Here is a 25,702-nt window from a genome sequence, read left to right on the forward strand (position 1 = left end):
CGCAAATGCTAATCACTGCTAGTTTGAGGCACTCTATGAAAATATCACAGTACTAATTGTTTTCCAGTGAAAATCTTAGTGGGCCTATAATTATATATGAGGCAAGACTTGATGGTGCATTCTCAGAGGTGAGATTCATTAAACAATATGCAGGGTGGACTCCTCCAGATAAAAGCTATCAAGAGGGAAGGACAATGAAAGGTGGCTGGCACCTTTGACAATCATGTTTACAACTGGAAATGAGGTGTAACAGGACATGCTGCTCTGCTGGCCTGGCTGTCCCCAACTGCTCCTACCCACATGTCTGGACAGTGCAGCTTTTCCAACCCCGGAAAACAATTAATTATTATTTGTAAAGTGCTTCTGGAAAAATCAAGCATGGTGTAAGCACTAAAAAGTTATTGTTATGGTAAGGAGATGGGAAAGCTTGTAAGTAGCTGAAAAATATATGCACTTTGTTTGAATAAAGCATTCTTTATTCTTACAGCAGAACAGGTATTTGTTCTTAAGTTTTAAGCCACCTTGAACTAAACCATAGTTCACAGAGAAAATTACATTTTAAAAAAAAGCACACCTATTTCTAAGATCACTACTGTAGAAATCCTGACAAAAACATTTATTCAAACTGAGCATAAATTTTTTACCAGGCAGTAATAAATACCTTCATCATAGAAATCACACATGTAAAAGGATTGAAGCTTATGTAAATATGTACATTTTGAACAGCATATACACACAAACATAGTGTGAGTTATGTTTGTTCAGAATTTTTTCCTGATAAAAAGAGAAGGGAAGCAATGTTCACTGTCAGCTATCCATTTGACACTGCCTTTTCTCTGAAAGCCTCTGCAGGTGTCCAGCTGAACTGGTCAATTTCAAAGAGCCACAGCTGTCCAGCTGTGATGTGGCAAAATAAGCATCACTCAAAGTCAGCAGTTGTACTATCATCCCCTAAAGACAATATCAAGCTCCTAGCACACAACCCTTTTCATGTACACCCAAAACATCTCTTCCCTTGAGACCAAATTTCTCCATTTCCTCCTCACAGGCCCTTTAATGCTGTTCCCCTCTAGCTATATCCATTGTCAACACTTTTCCATAAGGACACATTTCCATTTCTGTCACAGGCACCAGGGATGTCATAAAAATTCCTCTTTTGCTATAACCTGAACTATGGTATTGAAGAAGATAATCCAAACCAGTCCAGGAATTTATCCTAAGCCAGAGCTGACTGGGCAGAAACAAGGACAGTCCTTAGAGCAGGAGAACCCCACCAAAATCCCTCAGTCACCAAAACAATTACAAGCAGGCCCTCAACCAGAAACCAGTGCTCCCACTATGGTCTCTTGCTATGACAAGGCATAACAGCAGTTTTAGCTGATGCACAAAGGGCAGCCTTTAAACACACCCCTTACTTACAATATCCCAAATATCTCAGGCTCAGCTTCACCACAGATGCTGTGTATTGTGCGGTTACACCTTTGTTATTTCATGAGCACAGATTAAGTATTAAATAATATTTTAATAAAGAAATAAATAGATGGCACTTTACACATCAAGTCATTAAAACGTTGAATTTCTCTATATGTCATTAGCTGTAGATATCTGCCGAGTCTTTAATTGTATTTTGAAGAAGAAGAAATCACAGACATAGAAACCACATGAGAGAAATGGCCTCAATCTAAAATGAAATTATGTATAATCCTAAACTATATAACTCAGTAGTAGTTTTAATGATAGCCTGTCTAATTATACCTTACTTACTGTGCAATAGTGTAGCATAAAATCAGCTCTCATATATATATATATACACACACATACATATTCACATACAAACACCCAATACCTATAAAAAGAAAGCATTATGTCTTTGCTTATACACAAGAACAGAAGTCCACAGTCTGCCAAAAAACATGCCATGTGTCCTCCATACACTTCCCCCCATGAAATGCTTCCATGACAAGTGTCTGAAATATCCAGCTGCAGCAAAGTTGAGGACAATATACAGTATTCCTCAAGTACCTACATACTTTTCCAGGTTTGTATCAATGTTTGACTCTAACTCCGAGCACAAAAATTATTTTTTAAGTATGAAGAAATAAAGAAAGAAAAAATATCATATACTAAGTTCCTAAAAATACAGTGTATCATGGTGGAAATAAATGAGAGCAACTCATGGTTAAATTAGGATGTGTGTATGGGACAGCTCAGATAAAAGACTGGTAATTTTTTTTTCATCTTTCACACATTTGCCTTTTTTTGTGGGTTCAAATTTACAGGTACCATATTTAGATACCCACTAGAGTCCAAGAAAATATCAATACGGTCACGTGTTCATAACAGCTTCAAGATATGTACTGACTGCATCAAGTTCCTTATAAAACTCCAGGTCAGCACTGAACCCCCTACAGAAACACAGAGTTGATACACTAAGATCTAGCAAAGTATAAATATTTCCCTCTTTAATCTCCAGATGATAATGGACTTTAATAAACAGATGCCACCCATCCTTCATTTCAGTTAGCTGAAAGAACCAATTAGATGCACATTTTCATAATGAAAATGTGAATTCAATGTGAAGCTTTGTCTAACAACAGGCTTGTACAGCAAAGCCTAAGCAGAGCTAAGCCATGGTCTCCAAGGGCTCCTCCCAGCACAGAATGCTAATGCAGGATAGGGACTGACTAACTGCATGCATCCACAGAGGTAAAAGGCAAAAATCCAGCAGACAACATAGAGAGAAGTTGCAGTCATGAGTGGGAGAGAAGAAGTTGTTTCTGGTTAGAAAAATTCATGAGCAGTCAGTTTCTGTGTTAGAAAGATGCCTGATCTTTTTCATCCAGCATTCTCAGCAAAGCGAGGCTTTTAAGCAGACTCAGACCCAACAGCATTGCAGGCTGTTAGAAAACCCAATAATGGCAGCAGGAGAAGCCACCAAGAGCACTGGCCAGCCACATGGACCATCCAGAGGACAGCCTGTGGGCAGCACCAGGCACAGGAGACACTTCCATCTGGCCTGTCACCTGCAGGAGACGTAGAACTGCTGCTCAGGGATCACACACACAGGGCAGAACACCTCCTCTCAAGCACAGTCTAGCACACAATATAGGTGCCACTTCCACAGTGGTATGGGGGACGACATTTGCTGCCAAGGATGGAAGAAAGCACTTCTCAGGTCCTGGATCCCTCTTTACCCCAAAAACACGAGCCATCCTGTCCCTTAGGCCACATCAAAGTAAGTTCCTCCAAACAGATTTTAAGCCAAATTTCTGTAAGCCTCTATCAGGCTTATAGAAAACAGCCTTCTATGAGAAAATGAGCTGTATCCATATTTATTTTTATAACTCCCATGGAAACCAATTAAATTAATTAACCTCTCTCCATCATCTTTTCTATTAAGTCTGTCCTCATGTGTAAGAACATGAAGATGGAAAAGGCTAGATAATTTCCCTAATCTAAGCTGTAAAAAAAAAAAAAAAATTAACGTAGAGAGTAATCAGCATGTACAGAGAAAACTGCTTCCATTTCTAAAATATTTCAAACAGAAAATACCTGGGCTCTCCTAAAACAATTACTTTTTTAATCCATCCATCACAGAGCCTTAAAATAAAACTTACCATGTGACTGTGTGCATCCCAGGAACAGTTCTATTGTTCTCAGATTTTAGGGATGGAGTAACCAAAATGAGCACTGTTTCCAACCTCCTACATCACAGTCTACACAAATTAGTTCCTTCATATTCAGATTCCAGGTTGTATAGTACCACTTTTTTTACTTCCAACTACTAAACACCATTCTTTTTCAAGAGCCTTCCTCTCACCTACACTTGCACTTCCATACTTGTATTCCTAAAGTTCTCTTTTCTTCCCATTAAATCAAACAAGCAGACCTTTTTTAACCCCTCAGGGTAAAACACTTTCTGATTTTTGAAGAAGCTTCTCTCATTTTCTTTAAATCCTCCATGAAAGGATATCCTATGTTTCCATAGAAGACACCACATTGACTTGATCCAGCAAGCTTCACTAACAAAATATACAGCACAAGAAACACCTCCTTTATTTCTGCTCACTAGTCCCCCATGCAGAGACACACTGTAACCCCATTCCCTGTATGACACGAGGATTGGTGACCCACTACTTCAGCGAGTCACTGTTTTTCTAATGTAGTTTATGAGTGACCTAAATCTTTGCCTCCTATTCATTCAATGTTTCATTTAGCTTATTAAAATGAACCCTGTACAAGTGAGTTCATCTAATTATGCAGCACAGATCACTCTGAAATTGAATTCTTCTTGTTATGTATACACCAACAACCTTTTTGTTCATGTAGCATCTCAAAGTTTAAGAACTAATGTCTGAAAAGAAGTGGTGCTAGTCACATCCACGGTGCTTTTCACACCTCTATCTATTAAAGGGTCAAACTGTCACACACACACTAAATAAGAAAGTAGGGGAGATCAGATGTAAAACACAAATACTTCTAGGGAGAGGATTTTTCTTCCTGTGAATAGAGTTGAGAGTCTAAAATACCATTAGCTATGAGAAAACTAATGTTAATCTGAAGTCACGTTACAGAATCTGAAATTTATTCAGCTGCCAAGAAATTGCTGCCATCATTAGATACGTAGAAAACAAGATCGCTCTCCCTTGTTCAGCCACGTGGGATAGTGGATTATCAAAGTTCAAAAAACAAAAAGAAGATCAGCAGTATTCCCTGAGCTCACAGAATAAGATTGTCAGCTCATGCAATTTGCATTGGGCACTGCAGACATAAGCAGCTCTCACGGAGACTTCCAGTTCTTCATTTCTACAGTTTTAGACACCTTTGACAGGGTGTGTTTTGAAGGCAGAACTTGGATCTGGGGCAGCCATTCCTATGATGCAGCCAGGCCACACACCCATCTCATGCACATGCAAAATCTTATCCTCAGAAAGAATCTAAGACACCAATCCCCACCCCCCAAAATATTCTCCTTCTATTTTCATGCCAGAATTTCTGCATACATGGTAACACTCATTGGACTTCACATCAATTTGTCCTGCATTCCCATTAGAACACACGTGCTTTTAACTATCAACACACATTTTGGCATGAAGCTTCAAGTTCACACACCCACTGCATGAAGAGCATGCTCATTTTATTTTTTTTTTAACTGGCTACAGCTACAGCCACAGTCAGTGACAAACAATAAACAAAAAATAATGTATTTTAAGCATAAAAAACCTTACTAATATCATTTTTCACACCACATCTAGACAATGTATACATTGTGGAGACAAAAAACTTTAAAACTCGATCATAATTTCATCATGTTTTCTAAGACTCTTTCCTCCCATCAAGTTGTGTGAATAACTCCAATTAAGCCCAGCTTTTTCTATGAAACCCACAACTTTATTACAATGGATTTCCATCATAAAATTAAAATCCTTTAGGTCTCCATGCCTAACTTTGCCCAAGCAGTGACATCAACAATCTAATATCTTGAATTAATACTTCATTTCATTATAGCCTAAGGGGTGGAAATAACAGCATACCAGAAACCTCTATCATGAAGCAAAAAGATTAGAAAGAAAAATCTAAAGATGCAGGAATTGCTGAAATGGTGCTTTAAATACATTTTAAATATTTAAAATATTTTGCTAAATTATTCATTGAAGGTTTAAAAATACAGGGATTAGCTCTTAAAGTTGGTATCTGTATATTATTTTCTTCATCTCCACCACTTGCCTGGTCTGTGCTTTCTAGGGAAGAGTCCTGAAACCCCATTAGCAGCCTGAATTACTTTTGGATTTAGGGGCAGCTTAACCCAGCTTTTCAGTAATGATAGTATTTTCTCAAAAGCAATGGTGGTTGTTACTAGCTTTAATAACATCATGTTTGTTACACTCAGTACATGAACAAAAAGTGATTTAGATGAATGAAGTACTTCAGCATGAACATTGTTGTAAATAGTGCACCCTCCTCAGCTCTCCCAAAGACATCAGTCTGCTCCTCCACACAGTCATAAGTAATCCTATTCCTTTCAACCACACTAACTCATGCACACCAGACAGCAGGCTAGGAGCTGCAGGAAAGCTATTTTCCTGCTAGAAGTAAACGCTATCCCTCTCCTTCTGTGGTCTCAAATCTAGGCAGATCTCCCCAAGAGACAGAAACAGTGAAGTGTCAGACGAGGACAAAGGAGGAGCCTGATCCACAGCACACCAGTCATTTACATGGCAGGGATCTGGAGATGCACTCAGCTAACAAGGGGATGCAGTGGGAAACCATCCCACAAGAACTAAAACCCCAAGGATTTAAGAAGAAACCACACTGCTCCTCTTGCTAGAACAGACTTACAAGAACTCTTCTTCTTGTGATAACTCCACTACAAGCTGCTGTGAAGAGGTACACAAGGTACACAAAAAAAAAAAAGAAGCTCCCAAATCCAAAGCTGCTAGGTTAAACAGATGAAGCACAAGATATGAGGATCTGCATTGTCCTGGTAAAACAGAAGACTTACATGCTGCTCTATTTGAACAGAGTCCAAAAGAGAGACAGAAGGTAAAAACAGCCTCAGAGGCTGCTAGCCTCACACAGGGAGGCTGTCTGGCCTCTCACAATACATTCTTAGGGTGAATGAAGGGTAAGCACCAGGACAGATGGCAGAAACTTTTAAAGCCAACCAGTGGCCTTTTTTTCCTTTTGTAATCAGATGTAGCTGTAGAGATTAGCACAACATAGTAAGATGTTTCAGGATTACACTGAAAGTCATCTCTGCATGTATCTACTCCTAGGCAAATAAACAAATACAAAATATATTCCGTTTCATCTCCAGCCAAGTTACAATTTCAATTTCAGTTTCCATCAAACCTGACCTCTTCAGCAAATGCCACTCTGATAGCAATCCCTGAGGGCATTACAGGGACAAAGTGAGGCATGCAAACACTCAGTTGTAGTGCTGAGGAATACACCTGGTGCAGGTAGCTCGGCCTGCAAGCTGCAGGTTGAGCTCTGGGTGGAAATCTGGACAAGAGGCCATGAACTGCCAACCCTTGGGATAACAAAGAGCATGAAGATGGGTGACACCAGCCAGCTGGATGGAAAATGAGAGGGTGGCAGGAGCTGAAGATTCAGGAAGCAAAAATACCTCGTGAAACAATTTTACCTGTACATATCCCAGTGACTAGTGTCTTTCCCTTAATACCAGGAACGTATGCAGAATATTACTTTGTTCACTTACATAGACTTCACCAAGAGCATACTTGGAGACAGGATTGTAGGACAGGGAATAAAGAGAATCACATTTTCTTCATAATAGCTTTTGACTTGGGAATCCAGAAGACATCGACACAGCATATTCTGGTTAATTTACTTTGATATGTGAAGATTAACTCCAGGGAAATAAAAATAATACATTCAAGGATTCTTTCTACCACCCCTGTAATTATTTCTATTGTCACAGCTTCGTTAAATCCCTCTGGTAAACCCATAAGTATTACAAGCTGCTGTATTCAAGATAATAAAGTAGCCCATGAAATAACTTCCCTCAATAATCATCATTCATAATACGTAAATCACAAAAGGTCTTTTTAACACACACATACAGTAACCAGAGCTCAACTGAAGTAGAACCAACACTGACTGAAGCACAACAGGAGCAAAGGCAAAACTATCACAGTGCCAAAGGAAGAATCTCAGCTTAAAAAGGGATGGCTCACCCTTGAGTCACTTTGCTGTACCCTGCATACCAGTTTATCTCAGCTGAAATTGCCATTTCCATGGTGCATTCCCAAATGCACCATAAACAGGTGCATTTTTTGCACACAAGCTCAGCAAACGTTTTTTACTGGAATGCAGCAACACCTGCCTGACAGAGCAAACCAAGCTCATTTTATATCCAAACATGACTTGAATAATCACAGTACTGCCCTGCCCAAACTGTTTTCCAAAATAAACACACGAGGAGGGGTTTGATGTTGTTACTGTGCCAAACACTTACACAATATCATTATTTTTCACAGTCACACAGTCACTCTCTTCAACATTTTTTCTGTATGTTCTTCACCACAATTTGTGCTCAGGTATGGTTCAGAAAAGTAATATGCTCTCCAAATCTTAGCATAAAGACTGAAGTACTGAAACATAACGTTCCATTAAGTTTCTCTTGACACAAAGACTCCCTTGCTTTATTTCCAAGCTCATTTTCTACTAGAGCAACAAACCACTCAAAACGCTTCAGTAGGAATGCACTCTATTTGAATACAAATATTTGGATTTTGCATTCACGACTAATTGCTAAGTGTTTTGCTACCGCACAGAAAAGCAGATGCCTCTGAAGTTTTCTCCCACTTCCCCCTATGTTTAACAAAGCTTCCAAAATCAGAGGTACCAAAGAGAAGCTGAATGGCACCAGAGCATACATAAATTACTGCTTTCCCACCTTCAGCTGAGCATCTGTAACTGGGATCTTTCCCGCAGTTATTACACTATGGCCAGCCAGCCCAATACACACTTCACTAAGTAGGCACATTTCTGTCTGTCCTTTCAAGCACTCAGGTTAGTTCAAAGCAAAACCAATTCAATTGTGCCTTCTTCACAACAGGGTTTGTTTGGGCTTTCCATTCTTTTCTGACACCGCAGAACAAAAAGCAGTCTGGCCTTCTTTGCTTCTGCTGAGTGTCAATGTGAACAGACCAGTTAAAAAAACACAATACGTGATATCTTTCCAGTCAAAAGCTGAATTAAACAAAAGGTTCATGGCTGCAATATGCTTGCTTGAGGACTTCAGGTAACTAAGTAATTAAGAAAAAAAAAGAAGCAAATCTTCAGGTGTTGTAAATGAATACAACAGAAGGGCTTAAACAAATCAATTCTCATCAAGCAGGCGTCACTCCAAAACCCTGAATAAGTGCTCCATCCTGCACTTTCAAAAAGGTGATATAAAATAACCCAGGGGAAGGGAGGAAGACCCTTAAAAAAAAAAAAAAAAAAAAAAAAAAAAAACACCCCAACACCCACAGGCCCCAGACAAACAATTTAAGAAAGGCACTAAGGTTATTTTTCCCCTCACATCCCATTAAGAATGCCAGACCTAACAAGGTCTATTTACCTACAGATTTGCATGTTGCGGTTAGTTCATTTCAATGTCTAAGAAGCTGCAAGCAGCTGGGACACATTCAAGACTCCTCTCCTAGGTGGACTCTTTGATAGTGATCATAAAATTCAGCCTTTCCCTCAGCCAGAGAACTTACATGAGTGTCTCTTCTCCAATTTCTCAAAACTTAGTCAAACTTCAATTAATTTTTAAGACTTTAAGACCAATCTTTTGTCCAACATCCCTGAAGGCAGCCAAAAACATCTGGTGTAGCTTGTGCAGTAGGATCCTTGGATGGTAGGAAAAACAAGTATTGTTTCCACAGAAAATCAGGATAAGTTGTTTTCTCTGTAATGTGCTTTCATTTTTTTGTCCAAGCAGCATAATTTACCAAAGGTTTGCAAGCTTCATTTTTAACTACTAGGACAGAAGACCAGTTTCAAGAAGAACAGAGGAGAAACAACAACATTACTGTGAATCATTACTGTGACCAAGGAAGGGGTGCTAGAGGCACTGTAGATCAAAAGCTATTGCATTTTCTGCCTACTCCATCCTTCTTTCACTGCCATCAGCAGCCACTGCTCAGCCTAACAAATACAAACAGAAGCAATACCTGAATGGAGCTCCATTGAAGGAAGCTCTAACAGTAGCTGAGGATTTAGACCCCCATGTGTACAACTGACAACAGCTCTAAATTCCTTTCTTCTTTATTACCGAAAGAAAACCCTTCAGTAATTTCATATAGTTACTGTTTTTATTATCTAATAGAAAGAAATAGTGGTTTCTAAAAACCTACTAATAAAAAAACTAGGTAACAAAAGGAGTTTAAACTCCCTTTTTATTTTTTTTTCAGTTGAAGAGGGGTGGGCATCTTGACTGTCCTTCCAAGCCTTCCAAAAATCCTTCACTTGAAACAGTTGTTTAATTTCTCACAGTTCCTCACCTACAGCTCTCATGCCTCTCTCAAGCTGTTCTGTGTCATGTCAAGTCTTGTTTTACTTTAACTATACAAACTCTTTATGACAAGGATTTAGTCTATATTTAGAAAATGCTGCAGAAGATATAGTGCTGTGTAAGTGTTTTACAGTTTCTCTGGTGTTCAACTTCAGCATTTTGGAAGTCACATGCATTGTCCTATGCCAGTGTAAGAATCATTACTGTGACTAGGGAATTGCTTCTTTTATACATACATTTTCCCCCATAACTATTCTCAAAGCATGCAGAATCACAATGAAACATTTATAACACAAGATGTCAATAAAATTCAAATGAAAGCATGAGAAAATAGACAAAAATCTAAAATTTTCACACTTTTACTTTTCCAACAGTAACTTCTTGCTCACCTTCTTCAATAGTATCATCCTAAGGCCTGCTCAAATCAAGACTACAAATAATGTGTTTATTGCAATATACAGCTTTGAGAAGCATCTTGCCTGCAAAAAAGTAAACTACTTAAAACCAGGATAAGAAGCTTTATTTTGATTTTGTTATTTTCTGCCTACCCCTGCCCCCAGTTATTAACTACTTGCATATCTGAGAGCAGATTTCTGTTTCAATTTTACTGTTTCTAAAGCAATAAATGAAAGAAATCCTTTTTTTTCACAACCATTCACTATTCCATATTAAAAACAGCATAGCTCTCAACTGAAACTACCACTGCTGACCTCCTTTCACTGAAAACATTTGTGTTTTATATATACACACAAACATGTGTATGCAGTATTTACCCCAGAAAATTTATCCCCACAGTGTCTTGGGAATATTATGTTAATATGACTTTAATGAAGTCTTCAGCTAACCCATCCTGTGAGATGCTTACATATTGACATCCTAGTCTTCTTCACCTGCTAACAGCCTGAAATTGAAACTATTACAGGTAAAAATGATACTTTTCTCTTGACAAAGAGGATTCAGATGCATAAGTTATTAGGCTTTTAGACAAGCCGTATAAGGTGGTTATTTGCATGTTCTTAGCTCATGGCAAATACTAAATGAAAAGAACTAACCAGCAAAACAAACTATTAAAAATAGACAAGTGTTAGAGAGCTGCAGACCTGACAGTTTAAAACAGCCTTGTAGCTTCTGGTTCTGATTTCTGCCTGATAAAAGTTTAATCTGTAACAAAACTTGTCATTAACAGACAATTGTACGTTGCTCCCTTATTCAGGGCCATGAGCAAGTACTAAAGACTGGTGTGAAATTTGCTGAGGTGCTGCCACAGACACCAAAGCCATAATTGACCGAGATCAGGACGTTGGGATGAGGATTTAAAGACAATAAAGATTACCTTGCAGTTCATGAGACTAATCCCTAAATTTCTTCTAACACCCCTTTTGTGGTTGAGTACAGGCAGAGAGCGGAGAGAACAGAATTGCTGATTTTCCCTTCATTCCCCAGCACCTCTGCTCCGGGACTTTCTCTTCCCCATTTCAGCATATGTCCCAGAGTTTGCTAGCTATAAAATAAAGATTAGCAGCTAAAAAAAAGTCATTTGTGGTGTCAGCTCTTATCACCTGACAAACTAATTTCTTCATATTTCTTTTATTTCCTCCTCATCTACTCCATATGCATGTTTTTCACAACTCTCCAATCAATATTATCTTGAAACAGTTTTCCTAAATCTCATATTCTTCCTTCTACTTTCCCATCAGTCATCTATTTTTGAAAATTTTACATTTAGGTAATCATTTTAAATACCCTGGCCTTTTGAATCTCTGCTCCAGCTGGACTTCATCAAAACTCTAAATGCCTTGTGTTGTCCCCTTGCATAATCACCATTAGAACAGAACAGGTACCTACGGGTACAAAGCAGTTTAGTTTCAGACACTGAGGTTATTCACATCTATTGTATTTGCAGTCTTAAACATTCAAAAATTCCTATTCTTTTGGACTTAGTTATTGTAAGAAACATTCTTATAACCTAATTTTTAGAAGTACTAAGAATTTCACGATATAACAAAAACCATCAAAAGGGTACAAGCTCAGTAACTTTTGAAAATCAGTCCTTGAAAACAATAAATGTTGTACAAAGCAAATAGACATACACTGAAATATTATTTAAGGGTATAATCAAGGCCACATTAAAACCAGTAGCAGTTTTGCCGCTGAGCTACGGGGCCAACATTTCTCTCTGAGCTCACAGCCACTACATTGAAAAAATGGGTTCAAAACCATAAGAAATTAGTATGCCTGATTGTCCTACTCACAGTGTAACCTCTGTACTAGCTAGCTACAAAACATTAGATATTCACACGCCTCAAAATTTAAATTCACGTACAACAAAACCATTTTATTTTGCTATTCACAGAGATGGCAGAGCCTGCTATCACCTTCCTATACCACATCTACTTTTACATAGGGAAACAGCAAAACCAGAACAGAATAGGAGATCCCTACATGGCTCTCCGAGCCCAGGATCCCTGGCAGTTCAGTAACCTCTAACAGAAGAAAACAACTGGAATGCCTTCAAAGGAAGCCTCTGGAAGACATGCAGTTATGCCTTCACTTGCTGGGTGGGTTTTTTTCCAAACAGCCAAGTAGCCATGCAACAAGGAAAGGGTCTGGAACATAAACCCTATGAGGAGAGGCTGAGGAAATGGAGCCTGAAGAAAATGAGTCTCAAGGGAGGCCTCATCACTCTCCACAACTACCTGAAATGAGCCTGTGGCTCAGGCACCCCAAGGCTGTGGGTCAGCCTCTTCTCGCCGGCAACTGGTGGCGGGACAAAGGGAGACAGCCTGAAGCTGCACCAAGTGAAGTTCAGACTGGATAACAGGGAAAAGTCCTTCACTGGAAGAGTGGTTAAGCATTGGAACAGTCTGCCCAGCAAAGTAGTGGAGTCACAGCCCATGAAGTATTAAAAAAATGAGACACAGCACTCTATGACATGGTTTAGTGGGCACATTAGTATTTGATAAAAGGCTGGACACAATCCTGGAAGTCATTTCCAACCTTAATGATCCTATGATTCTATTATACCACAATGTTTGTGCTCCTACATGGAAATTTAACCTAATGTATGTGACAGGGTATCAACGTGGACATGCCATTTCCTGCAGATGCTGGGAAGCCCAACTTAAAACATACTGGGTTTAAGGATCAAGAAATATTAAAAGCTTAACATGTCACTTCAAGCACAATTGATACCTTACACTCAGAGATGAAGGCATGATCTGCACTCAAGGTATTTGAGAGGACTCAATGAATGTGAAATAATGTACCTCTTCTTGCAGCATTCCTCTGCTGGAAATAAATATGGAGAAAGCCACATCATTTTCCCTACTGCCATTTTCTCCCACTCACCTCCCTTCAGCAAAATCAGGAGAAAAAAAACATGAATATATTATTGCAGAAATTGCTTTCCAAGGCAGTTTATTAATGTTTCTGAACACTTCAAATGAAATTAGCTTCTTAGCATTTTTATCCCTCCAATATATACACTGCATTCTTATTTAAACCTTCTGTGTTAACAGTGAAATAAATATTCTTGCACAGAATAAATATGTGTGGTGACAACTAATAAAAAAAAAAAAAAAAAGAAAGGCAATCTATTTTTGGCAGGACTGTTACTCTATTTCCATTGCCTCTGTGCCACAACATGTTGAGTTGGTCATCAAGAATCTAGCCAGCATATTTTAAAGTCATAAAACCTGACAAAACAGTTACCAAGGCTCCTATTCAAATCAGCAGCAATTCTGCCACTGGCCAAAACTTCTCCAAGAATAGATGGTAAAACTTTGCTCTTATCCTCTCTCCTCAACAGTCATTTAGTAAAAAAAATATGAAAAAACACTGTAAATTAATAAATAAATGAGGCAGTATAGATTTGAAAATAGCCTCACAAATTGGCACTGCACTAAATTTTTTAAAGCTAGAAGACACTCTAGAATGTGGAATTAGTACCTAGCACACAGAACAAAATACAAAGTACAAACTGCTGGTGCATTTCGACATTGGCAGAGTAGGCAGAGACTGCCACTGCCACCTGAGCACAGCATACCTCTCTCACATCATATTTTAGAGGTACTGGGTGACTATCTTTCTCTCAGTGTCAGATTTGGCTGGCATGACACACAGTGACAGTTTAACATCATTGGGAGGTGACATCTGAACAGACGTCATTGCATCTTAGGTAAATTACAAGGTTTGGACTATGCCGCAAGCAACACACAGATGAGAAACCTGTTGAATAATTTTTGTACCCCCAGCCAAATTTAAATCCCACTGTACTATACAAAATCAGTACATCACTTAGAGCTGTTATTTTCTTATTAAAATGTTTGAAGAGATCACATAAAGATGGCATATCAAACTAGGATCAGTAAAGGGGCCCAAAAACAAGCATGGAATAAGCAAAAAAATGTCACAGTTGGATATGCACTAGAAACAAACAATATACTTTCAGAAGCAATAATTTGCACTACCAAAATTCATAAAGGAGTGTTTTTAAAAGCTTCCTACCAATCTGTCACAACTAGTTCTACACACTGGAAAACAGCTGTGATCCTCAGAAGCATTACTGACTGAGCTGGATCTCAAATTCCTGATATGCTAGAGCATTATAAAAAATTAAGTGGTATTTCCTTAAATAATGTAAAAGCATCATTACATTCTACGGGTGCAGAACTGCTTTCTCTCAAACTTAACAACAAAAAAAAATCCAGGAAAAGCTCTTCTGCCTAGACTGAAAAAAAAAATAAATCACCTGACAGTAACTAGCCTTTAAGAAAATGCTGCATAACTTTACACAAAATCCTGTAATTGGATCTGTAACAAGTTTTCACATCTATGCCAAGTTATCAAACAAACTATATAAATACAATTAATCCATTAAGATAAGACTGTGGGACCTGGGATGCATATTCCAGTTCAACTGTCTTTATCACGAATCAGCTATGTGACTTCCACACATTACTGCTTCCAAGGTCCCGAGTATGAGGAAAAGAACTACACGTCCATACCGCAACACTCATGTGGGCCTTCATAGCAATAATCAGACATAAAATGTTTGGATACAAAACCATCATCACTCAGGTCTGGTAATCCCTCTCAACAGTGTGGTTTTACTTTTTGTGCAGAGTTACAAAACATAGGCAACAAGACTAGAATGCACATTTAATAAAAATCTTGCTTCTTCCACATCTAGGACTTTACTACTTTTACTTATTGCCTGCCTGTAGCTTCTTTTTCCTTACTATAAACCAACTGTCCTCTGCTGGATGTTCACATTTCAGGTAAAGGCAGCAGACTTCATAGAAAGAATTATTACTACTATTATTATTACTATTTTTATCCTTTCACTGCCATACAACAGACAAATGATACTACAGCCTTCAGTCACGGAGTGAGTTTGTATTATCTAATCAACATAGCCCACTATGTAGTGCAGTGAGAACAAGTCAAGTAAAAGTAACCACACATTTAACTACCAAACAGTTATAGGGGTTTAATACTGATGCCTGTAAAATACACAGCTGCATCTTCCATACTCTTAAAGTTACAATTCCTTGCTAAAGCACAGGAACATATATGAACTCTTACCAGTACAAATGACAATACACATGTTAGGTACTTTCAAGTTCTGTTATTTTACGTGCCATCTCACACAGCCAGTACACTCCATAGCTAAAGTCTAATACATATTTACTAAGTCTAAAAACATATTTACTTAATCAAAGTAACCCAGTTTACTGTCACTGCAGAAAACAGCCAAATAAAGGAAATATTGAGAGAAAAACCTGAAAAAACTGCAGTCACTTTCCAGGAAACAAACCCAGCCCTTATTTGCCATTATTATGTGTCTATTTCCTTTTGTTTCCCTCCCTCCCACCTGATTATGAGCCCCTCCAATTGCCGCAAAACTACTCTCAAGGAGAAGACCTGAGGCACTGAAACTTACAACGAAGAGTAACTTCTTAGAAGAAGATAGAAGATATAGTTCAGCTCCTCACCACAACAAGCTGGTAGTTATTTAATTTGACTAAGTGTTCATAAGGCTTCTTTTTCATTGATATGTTCACTGACACATGAATGTTATTTCATGTCGTGCTTTAGTACTGTCAATCAGCCTTAGAAAAACCACAGTGCAACATTCACTTCTTCCCTTGCCTCAAGGGAAGGCAAATAGGTAAAAGGAAGCCTCCTTTAATTAGGAGACCTCCAAAATTACAGTGAAACAATCCAGTTAAACACTATGGAAGTATATCATGGTTCTAGAATATGCAGACAGACTTATGGTTTTTAAAACCTATCATTGAGTTTAATTTTACAAAACGCTTTTCTCAGTGACTTACTTGTATCTGTGTAATTCCCAACATCATAAAAAATATACAGTGGCCACTATTCTTTCTAGTACTCCAGATGGGCTAATCTAACAAAGCCATAGTATCTTCCACAAACTTTCAAGAAGAGTGGGAATTTTTCCCAATGGAGCAACTTCTCTACATCTCTCTTTCAGTTTATGAAACACTCAAGCAAAAAAAGCTCCAAAACACTGTCAAAAATTTCTTCCATGTCAACTTCAAAGGCTCATGTGACATTAGGTTTGAATGAAAAAGGAGAAATCCAACCACACACAGCTTACGCAGCACAAGAGATCGTGCTCTCACACAACCACATGCACAGACTTGAGGATACAAGATGCTTTTTCAGCATCTTCTGTGACTAACAGACTTAAAAAACAAACATTAACTCGTGTAAATCAGACATGGTACATGCCATATATGCTGCTCCAGGTCATCTGTCTGGTACAGCTCCCTGTATCTTTGCCCTACTCAGGCCTGCACCAAGCTCTCCAGAAGGCAGGCCTCATTCAAGCTACCAGCTACTCCAAAAGTCCTGCCAAGGATTAGAGCCAGGGTTGCAAGACTTCACCCTGCAGGGCTGAGTTTCCCAATGAACTAAATTCCCTCACCAAACTACGGCAGAAAGCTGCTGCACTTAGTTTTCCTTCCAAGCCAAACTGGGGAAGTTAATCAAACTACAGGGACCACTGCACTCCAGACTCAAAGAGGTAAAGGAACTTCAGTTGGCAGAAAATACCCCTTGCAAAATACCCCTTGTCTCACTTTCAGCAGACCCTGGACAGTTGTGTGTTATTACGTTCTCCTGAGACAGTGCTGCCTGTTGAAGGGATGTTGCTCTCTGGGATGCAAGAGATTAATAATGTCTCAGCTGTGATCATGATGTCTCCAAGAGGACTTTCCAAGACTAGTTGTTCCTCTGGGTTATTCCAGGTCTGAGTCAGCCCTTGCCATTTACATTTCCAAGAAAACGTTCTTGAATGTTTTTTACTATTTTTTACTGTTTTTTTTACTGTTTCTGTAATAATTCCCTTTCTTACAGCAGCCTTAATAATCACAGCTAAAGGAAGCTACTCCAGAGATGATCACTAATGCCAAAAAACCCCAAATGTACTACTACTGCTTCCAGCTAAACAAATACAAACGTTACCATCCTTTATACCAATTGCATTTGTAGTACAGGAACACACAATGAAAAGTTGTAAAGAGGAGAAGAACCCTCCTGAATGATTAGGCACAACATCTTTGCTATCTGAGCTTTTTCAGCTCATTAATATTTCACTTTTATATATTCCTCAGCTGCTTTTACAACATGTTCCTTTCTCTCCTTCTTAAGTATGAGCAAGGAGAATTGTTTGAAGTAACTAGCAGACCTTGCCTCACATCCCCACCTCTGTGCCCCCTGAGACTTTAACACTTCAAGTGCAATATATACTAGATAGAAAAACACATCTGGCATAGAGAGGGAAAAGAGAATACTCTGAGTCTCCTTTCTAGTTACATTCAACTATAAAGGTGTGCGATAAGAAAATAAAGCACAGTGCAGTTTGTCTATGCCAAGACACTTACTGCTGTCAACCCCAAAGGAGAAACACAGACATAAAGCTGTGAGGGAGGGGGGATCCCTTCTCTTTGGAAGAGCAAAATAACCCCGTTCCTTTACAAGACAACTTGCAGCAACATCCTTTCCTTGCCAAAAGTCAAAGACAATCTCTTTAGCTGGGAGGAGCAAAACAAAAACTGTCTAGAGGAAATAAAGGATTTCCACGAACCTCTTCCATTATAAGCACTACCATCACCATCTGCTCCACTTTTAAAGCTTGCCATGCGATTTTGGAAAGCACATGCAGCATCCTCCAGCTCCTGCCTCCAAATCCATGGCAAAGGTCACACATGACCGCCAGCGGCCGGGCCCTACCCATTCCCATTTCTGAAACCATTTCTTTGCCGTTTTCACCGGTTAATTGCAGATTGCTTAACACAGACACACGGAGGGAAAGGGAGAGGAAACGGAGAGAAGAAACGCCAAAAAAATAAACAAAAAAAGGATGGGATCTCTTCCCCATCACCTGCAGCAGCGACGGCCAGCGGGGCACCGTGCACCGGCTGCCCGCGCCGCGCCCCCCGCAGGCCGGGCCCGACGAGCCCCTCGCTGCCCCCAGGCCACCCCGGCGGCACCGCCGCTGCCCCGGGCTGGGCCAGCCCCGGGGGACACCTGCGGCCGCCCCGCCACAAAGCCGCCAGTGCCTCTGTCCCCGCGCCGCCCGCCCGCCCTCGCAAATCCCCGGCGCCACCGGAGCGCGGCTGCCGGGGATCAGCGCGGAGCCGCGGCAGCCCCGATCCTCCGCCGCCCCCACCGCCGCAGCCGCGCCGCGGGTCGGCGCAGGGCGCCCGGCGCCGCCGCCCCGCGGGCGGGGAAGGCGAGGCCAAGGCAGGGGGGCCGCCCGCGCCCCGGGGCGACACCCGCCGGATCACCTCGGCACCTGCCGAGCGGGGCGACCCGGCCCAGCCGCCCCGGGGCAGGTCCCGCAGGTCGGGGGGCCGGCGGCGCCCCGCGGCCTGGCCCGGTTCTGCGCGGCGATACGGCCCGGGAGGGACGCGTTACCTGGCCGGGCTCCTGCAGCGCCCGACGCGCTCGCCGTTGGCCGGCGGGGGCTGGGACCCTCCTGGCAGCGCGGCGCGGCACCGCCCCCGCCCCGCTGGGTCGCTGCTCCGCCGCGTCGCCCCGGCGCGGGGAGAATAATCCGTGCGGAGCGGCGGTGCCCCGGTCTGTCAGTCCGTCCGCCCGCCCGTCATGTTGCGGCCGGTGTGTGTGTGTGCGTGTGTGTGCGCGGCGGGCGGGGAGGAGGGAGGGCGGCAGGAGAGGAGGGAGGATGCGGGGGCGGTCCGGGGCGGCGCTTGGCGCGTGTGCCGGTGCGGGGCGCGTGTTCCCGCGGCGCGGAGCGCGGCTGCCTCGCTGTCTGTGTGCCTCTGAGCGTGTGCAAGCGATGATGAGCGTGTAACTCTGTGCGGCTGTGTGTGCGCTTCCCCCTGTCTGTCCGTGTCCGTGTGTCCCCGCGCGGAGCAGCTCCCCCGGCCTCCTGGGGCGAGAGGCGAGCAGCGGAGAGGAGAAAGTCCGAGTCCCCCCCGGGAGGAACTCAGCTCCCTCCGGTGTGTTTACACTCACCATCTGCTCAGGGATTTATATGTGTTTTTCCCTTTTCCGAAGGGCGGCGGAGCCCTCTGATTTCACTTCCTCGTCCTCTTTTCCAGACGTGTCTTCTGTGATTATTTCCCAGTTGCTCCGTGGCCATCCCGGTGCGTTGCTGGTCCAAGGGAGGGAGTAAGCAAACCGCGTTGAAGAAGCAGCTCCATACCAAGGACAAGTCTCGGCTGCACAAGTCTAGGAGCAGGAATGATTTCCCTGGAATATCAGGCGAGGGCAGAGGTCAAATACATGGCGTTTAGATGTAATGAATTAAGTTCCTTATTCAATTCAGAAGGATAAGGTAAAGCAGATAAATAGCCATGTTCTCTGTGACTAATACTTAGGGAATATGACTGAGTTTTCATACCCTGTTTTTTTGCCAATTTATACAGGATCTCTCCTGTATCACCCAACAAAATGACCTACCTTGCCTCGTTAAGAACAATTGAGTGAAATGAGTGATGACTCAAAAGTGACAGGCTGCAGATACATGCCCTGTCCTCTCATACCAAAAAATAACACGCATGAAACTCCTTGCACTTAAGAAATGCACGGACTTTGCAGATTTCCATCTGAACAATAATAAAGTGTGTTCATTCTGTAACATCTGTGCTTAGGCTGCAACTGCAACCCAAAGCACTTTCAACTATTAGGCTACAGAAATGTGCAGATCCAGAATGGAGTCAAAGAGTTTTGAAGAATTTTGAGTAAAAGAGATTCTGACAAAATACAGGTACAACTTAACAGCAACAATGAGGTTCCATGAAATTCTGAATAAGAATTCTGTGAGAGTGCAGAGGTCAGTGTCATACTTAGAATGAAAGTAGCAAGAAACTGAATGCTTATGTCTTTACAAAACTAAACTTTGAAACAAGTAAGTTCACCATACTTAATTATATTTAAATATAACTGTCAATCTGTTCAACATGTTCATGGGATTGTTCAATGAAATGTGATAACCAAAACTGAAGGCATTTCTGTTTCTTCTTGGGCCAGATAATAAACCAGATAAAATATTTTACAGTCATGGAAGAAAGTTTGGCATATGCAGCACATAGCAGCACTGCAAAAAAAATGCTACATGGAGAGAAACATTTTTAGTAACCTGTCATCTGCATTTAAAAGGCAAAAGATTTCATGTGACACAGCCCCAAGAGTGTTCATTATTGCAAGCATCTACCTTCGCAATGTGGGAATTTCAAATGAGAGTATGCAGTAACCAGATGACTTTACTGAGAGGTGGTGCACAACCCACAAAGTAGTTAAGCAACTGCAAGGGCATGAGTCGTCTCAATGAAGATGAGGGTATTTGTCACATGTAAAATTATGGCTCTACTTAGCCACTGTGTTAAGCTGAGTCAGCCTTGACTGCGGAGGCTGAGAAATCTGTGTTTTGCTGAATCAGGCATCTCCTAAGAGTCTTGCATGATTTTTGAGCTCCATCTCCCTACCCTCCTTCATTCTTGTATTCAAGCACAAGATTCCCAGAGTTAATCACAATGATTAACTCAAGCTCTCTGGTTTCTATCAGTTTTCTTCCCTAAATTGCCCTGAAAGGGCAAAAAAGGCCCTGTGATTAACTAGAATTCCCAGACACACTCACAAGTGATGCTTCCAGTGAAGCTGTCAAGGCTTGGATTAGTCCAGTGACACAAACAGACAAACAGAGACAGCAGCTAGAGCTTGTATGGGAAAATGTCACCTTTTCCAAATTCTAGGGATTTGGAGGGACAAAAAAAGGCCTAAACATACATGGTCATAAGCATTGAGCAATACCTGTGCTGCAGTAGGTTTGCTTCCTGAGGTCCCAGCAGATAGCTATGGGAGTTACTGGGGGAGGAACGCTTGTGGTCACCACACCGCCGATCTCCCCAAGCACATGTAACCTAATTCTCTTTTCCCTCCAGTTTCCAACTGATGTGGCCCTGGTGACTTCAGCAGAAGGCCTCTCTCTGAGGCTATGATAGGGTGTTTCACCAAAATCTTCATTAGGTTTTGCTAGCACAGCAAAGCCTTAAAAGGAAATTTCACATTCAGAGGTGCAGATTCACCAGGATCAAGACATTCTCATTCACTGAGATATGTGTCATGGAAGTCATTACAACTGATAGGTCTGATTCCCTTGCATCAGCTGTCTGCTCTCTGTATTCCCTCTGCTGACATTCATTCCTTGTTGCCTAACCAAGGATTTCACATTATCCTCATACTTTATGCTGTCTCCTTCCAAAAAAATAAGAGGGATTAATGTGTTTAACACTTTTATCTTTTTGTGGTTTTGTTTCCACACGTATGGATCCAGCTTAGGCAGGCATGGGGGAAGCTGAGACAGGTGAGATCAAATTGGTTTCAAAAGCTATGTCCATCAGGGTGAAGCATGTATCCCTCATGGGTCTCAGCCCTTTACCAAACAAGCATCTCTTTATTCTTGAGAGAAGTCTTGGGGCACAGAGAAGCACTAGTCTGTCTGACTCAATTGACCAGATATGCAGTGGTTGTCTTCCTAACTGCATGAATTTCGGGTCTGGCCAGAGCTATAAACAGCCCTTGGGGATAAAACAGATTAATTTCTGTTTTGTAGGAGCATTTTATGACCCTGAAAAGAACCAGTTTTGGAAGACTGGTATGCTGGAGGGGCTAAGTATGCCCAGCAGTGACTCATAACCACAGGCTGGGAGAACCTTACCTTGGCACTGGGGTACACTGAGACATCTTGGGAGGTCCAGAGGATGTATGGACTTCACTAAATGTTTTTCTCTTGCAGTACTGTTTAAGCCAGGTTGGCATTAGGTGTGTTTCCTACCATAGTGAGCATGGAGCGCTCTGGTCAGGTCCTGGTTTACCTTACCATCAGAGGAGAGGAGAAAGAAAGCCTCCAGTACCAAATTGTTTCCACTCTCCTTTCAAGGGACATCTGTTCAGTGAAGCATTGTCACACTAATCAATATCTATTAGTTTTGCATTGCATATGATCATATCCACTTACACCTTTGGAGCAAGGATTAATTGAGTGACCTTCCCCTTGCTGTATAGTTCCATGTATGTGTAATGTACTGAATAAATACTGAAACCAGACAGTTTGTTAAAAGCTATGAATTTTATCATGCTAACACTGAAACATCAAAGGAGGCTGAAGTCCACTTTAGTTAATCATAAAATAATAATAATCTGAAGCAGCTTTTTGAGTTAAGGTTCATGCATTTTATTCCCCACTTTTAAACAGGCTGTAAATTTATTTATACTCTGTCTCTTGTCTCCCTCAGCACCAATGGCAAAAATGACACCACTTTCTAGAGCTATAACCACCTTCACTACTGAAGCCAGAAAGAACCATTGTAACTAGAAATACAGAATTTCTATTATTTCAAAAAGATAAATGCTCCTTACACTTCAATATTCAGTTTAGCAAATTGAACAAAGAAATGTTATTTGACTCCCAGTGGTGAGATAACTGACACGGTATTATCTTTGATGAAAAATCTCCAGTTTGGCACTAAAAAAGGATCAATCCCCATACCTGTACTTTTCTCTTAGTTTAGTCTATTAGAACAGCTCATCTATTTTGGCATTAATATTTCCTTTGAAACAGTTAATGCAGATATTATCATTGTTCATTGCTGGAAATTGTGATGCCAATGAATGTATTACTACCACTGAAGAGCATCAAAAGATTTCTTTTTAACAAACCAGCTTTGTGAGTATATTTATCTGATTCATCTCATTTCAAACACCGTCAATGTGCAAGTTGCTTGCTTTACTGTTATCAATAAATCAAAAGCATAAAAATCTTATCAACTCTGATACTCATCTAAATTAGATTACTGGTAAGGTTTGTTTACATGCCCATAGAGAAACATGCCATAACTGGAGAATGAAGTTTTGTTTATTTAGTTCAGTGTTTCACTGGCAAAACTGTCTTGGTAAAATAAAAATGCTTCCAACTCAGAGGCCTATTTCCCCAGTAAAATCTGTGCCCACTGGCCGAGGATCTAATTCTGAAGTAGGTGAGCAAACTTCTGTTTCTCTATTGTAATCCCCAAAGCTCCACATGGATACATAAACCTGAAGGACTCCAAAGGAATTGAGCATTGTATTTTCACAAACAGCAGCTAATAAAAGCCTCCAGTGGCTGCCTTGTGTGTTTCCATGCCTTTTTTTTTTGAACAACAGAAGTCTGTGTGAATGAGGTTTTACTTTTCATTCTCAACTCTTACACATGGAGGATCCCCATGACAAAATATTTTGGTTCTGCAGGCTACCAGGGTTTATTTGTAAATTAACTGTTCATCTTTGTAATCTTACTTAAATTGTGGAAATATTCTGGTTTGTCTAGGGATTTTTTTTACAGACTTTTTTTTTAACATTTACATGTTCAGCAAAATTGAAGTTGACAAGCATTATTTTCAGCCTCGTTATTTATCCATTGTATAAAATAGGAAAAGGAAGGAAATCTGCTGAAAGGGAAAATTGTATTTCTATTTGTAATAGATTGAGTGCTAGCATTGAAAACATAGTCTGAGCATGGTATTCTGTCCCAGAAAATAGAGGATTAAAAAAGAATAATATGTGCTGCATTTAATGGTATCTGTGACTCCAATACATCATCACAGCAGGAGCTTTCTTCAGTATCAGTGAACCTGGGAGGACTGAGCAAATTCTGCATTTAAGTCTCATTAATTCCGTTTGCCTTGGGCCAGAATAGCTCCTCAAGTTATTCAGTTCGTATGGAATTTTTAAAGTTTTCCTCATGTGTTTAGTGAGCAGCAACTTCTCTGTTTGCAGACAAAAGACCAGAGACAAGAACCAAAAAAGAGATGTTGACATCATCTGAAATTATGCTGAGGAATGGGGAATATCCAGCTATAAACATTAATACACCAAAACATACAAGGTGCATGCATATACTACGTAGAATAACACCTAAACAACCAGTTAATGGAAAGGCTTCCAGCACAGATGGGCTTCATGGCCCTTAGTCTATTGTTGCAGCTGTTACAGACACTCCATACCACAGGATTTTCTCAGTACCATTCACCCATGCAGAGCAAAGCCAGCTTTCCAGCACTACCTTCCCAAATTCTCCTTTTCACTTCTGTGGCTGTACTTTTAACTTCTCTCCTGAAATACCCATATTCCTCATGTGCCTATCAACTGATGCAGACTTCACAGAACACTTATTTATCTAATCCTTCAGACTGTTAAACTAAAAAAAAAAATTGTCTCCTAGTAAGAATGGCTACAAAGCCTTCAAATATTGGTCAAAGAATAAGAACTAATACCAAAATCAAAAGAACAGGTCATGAATTCTATTCTATTCAAGTGGCTTGTATGATCAATAACCAGCATCTTGGCAACACCCAGAAAAATGTGTGAGCTCATTCAGTCACTGATGTTCTTCCACACAGCCTTTCAGTTTGGTGTTCAGGAATAGGCATCTACCTAAAAAAGAGACTAGAAATAAATACACAATAATTTCTGGGTTCTACCATGGAGTGGTCACACCAGCAAGAATTTGGAAAGCTCAACTTCAATGATCACCATTGCTTTTTCAGGAGGGCAAAGGATTTAGTCTTTGCATAAAACACCAGCTCCGTATCACCCCAAGCACAGGAAAAAACAGAAGTTTTACATCTTTAGTAGTCACACAAACCAACCTGTGGCAGACCTCAAATGGCAGTGCAACAGTAAACATATGCCCAAGTTAAAATTAAAACTTTTTAGACTTAACCAAAACTTTGAAATCTTTTATCCAGTAGGCAGATTATCTATGAACTATTGCACTATGGTGCGTCTGCATAATCAAAGTGCACATTCCTGTGCCCTGTCTGAGGCTGCAGCAAGAGAATGGACTTAGGGTGCTAAAAGAACTGAGAGTATTGATTTGGCAGTCCCTTGCTGAACTGGGGTTATATAAAAAAAGACAAATAAACAAAAAAACCAAAAACAAAATTTAAAAAAAAAACACAAAACAAAACAAAATAAATAAACCTAAACAAAAACACTTTCTCAGCCTGACCTCATTGCCGTTCCCACAGCACCACCCTTACTTGGTATTTGCTGCCACGCATGACGCAGTCTCAGGCAGGTCTCTGTAAATATGAGATTGCATTTTTACAGAGCAGCATTTGCATGGAAATATCC

The 25,702-nt window shown here is 40.7% G+C and overlaps 2 protein-coding genes across 9 annotated transcripts in view; one reads left to right on the forward strand and one right to left on the reverse strand.

Moving 5' to 3' along the window:
• Window positions 1-19,219, reverse strand: part of CCSER1 (coiled-coil serine rich protein 1) — a 615,878-nt gene extending 596,659 nt beyond the window's left edge. For all 8 annotated transcript variants that reach the window (XM_038134232.1, XM_038134233.1, XM_038134236.1 and 5 more), the window contains exon 1: window positions 18,983-19,219. The gene's annotated coding sequence lies outside the window, so the exon portion shown is untranslated. The remainder of the gene's footprint in view (window positions 1-18,982) is intronic.
• Window positions 14,931-19,120, forward strand: LOC119700914 (basic proline-rich protein-like). The gene is made up of 2 exons (XM_038136624.1): window positions 14,931-15,048; window positions 18,348-19,120. Exons 1-2 carry the CDS (start codon window positions 14,931-14,933, stop codon window positions 19,118-19,120), a joined length of 891 nt encoding a protein of 296 aa, XP_037992552.1.
• Window positions 19,220-25,702: the final 6,483 nt, after the last annotated feature.

Source organism: Motacilla alba, chromosome 4, assembly GCF_015832195.1.
Source record: "Motacilla alba alba isolate MOTALB_02 chromosome 4, Motacilla_alba_V1.0_pri, whole genome shotgun sequence".
Lineage (NCBI taxonomy): Eukaryota > Metazoa > Chordata > Aves > Passeriformes > Motacillidae > Motacilla > Motacilla alba.

Excerpts from the sequence above, each read along its gene's own strand:
- LOC119700914 (XM_038136624.1), top strand. The coding sequence starts at position 14,931 with ATGCATATTCCAGTTCAACTGTCTTTATCACGAATCAGCTATGTGACT. Across the intron at positions 15,049-18,347 it reads GTCCATACCGCAACACTCAT|ATTGCTTAACACAGACACAC; the intron begins GTGGGCCTTCAT and ends GGTTAATTGCAG.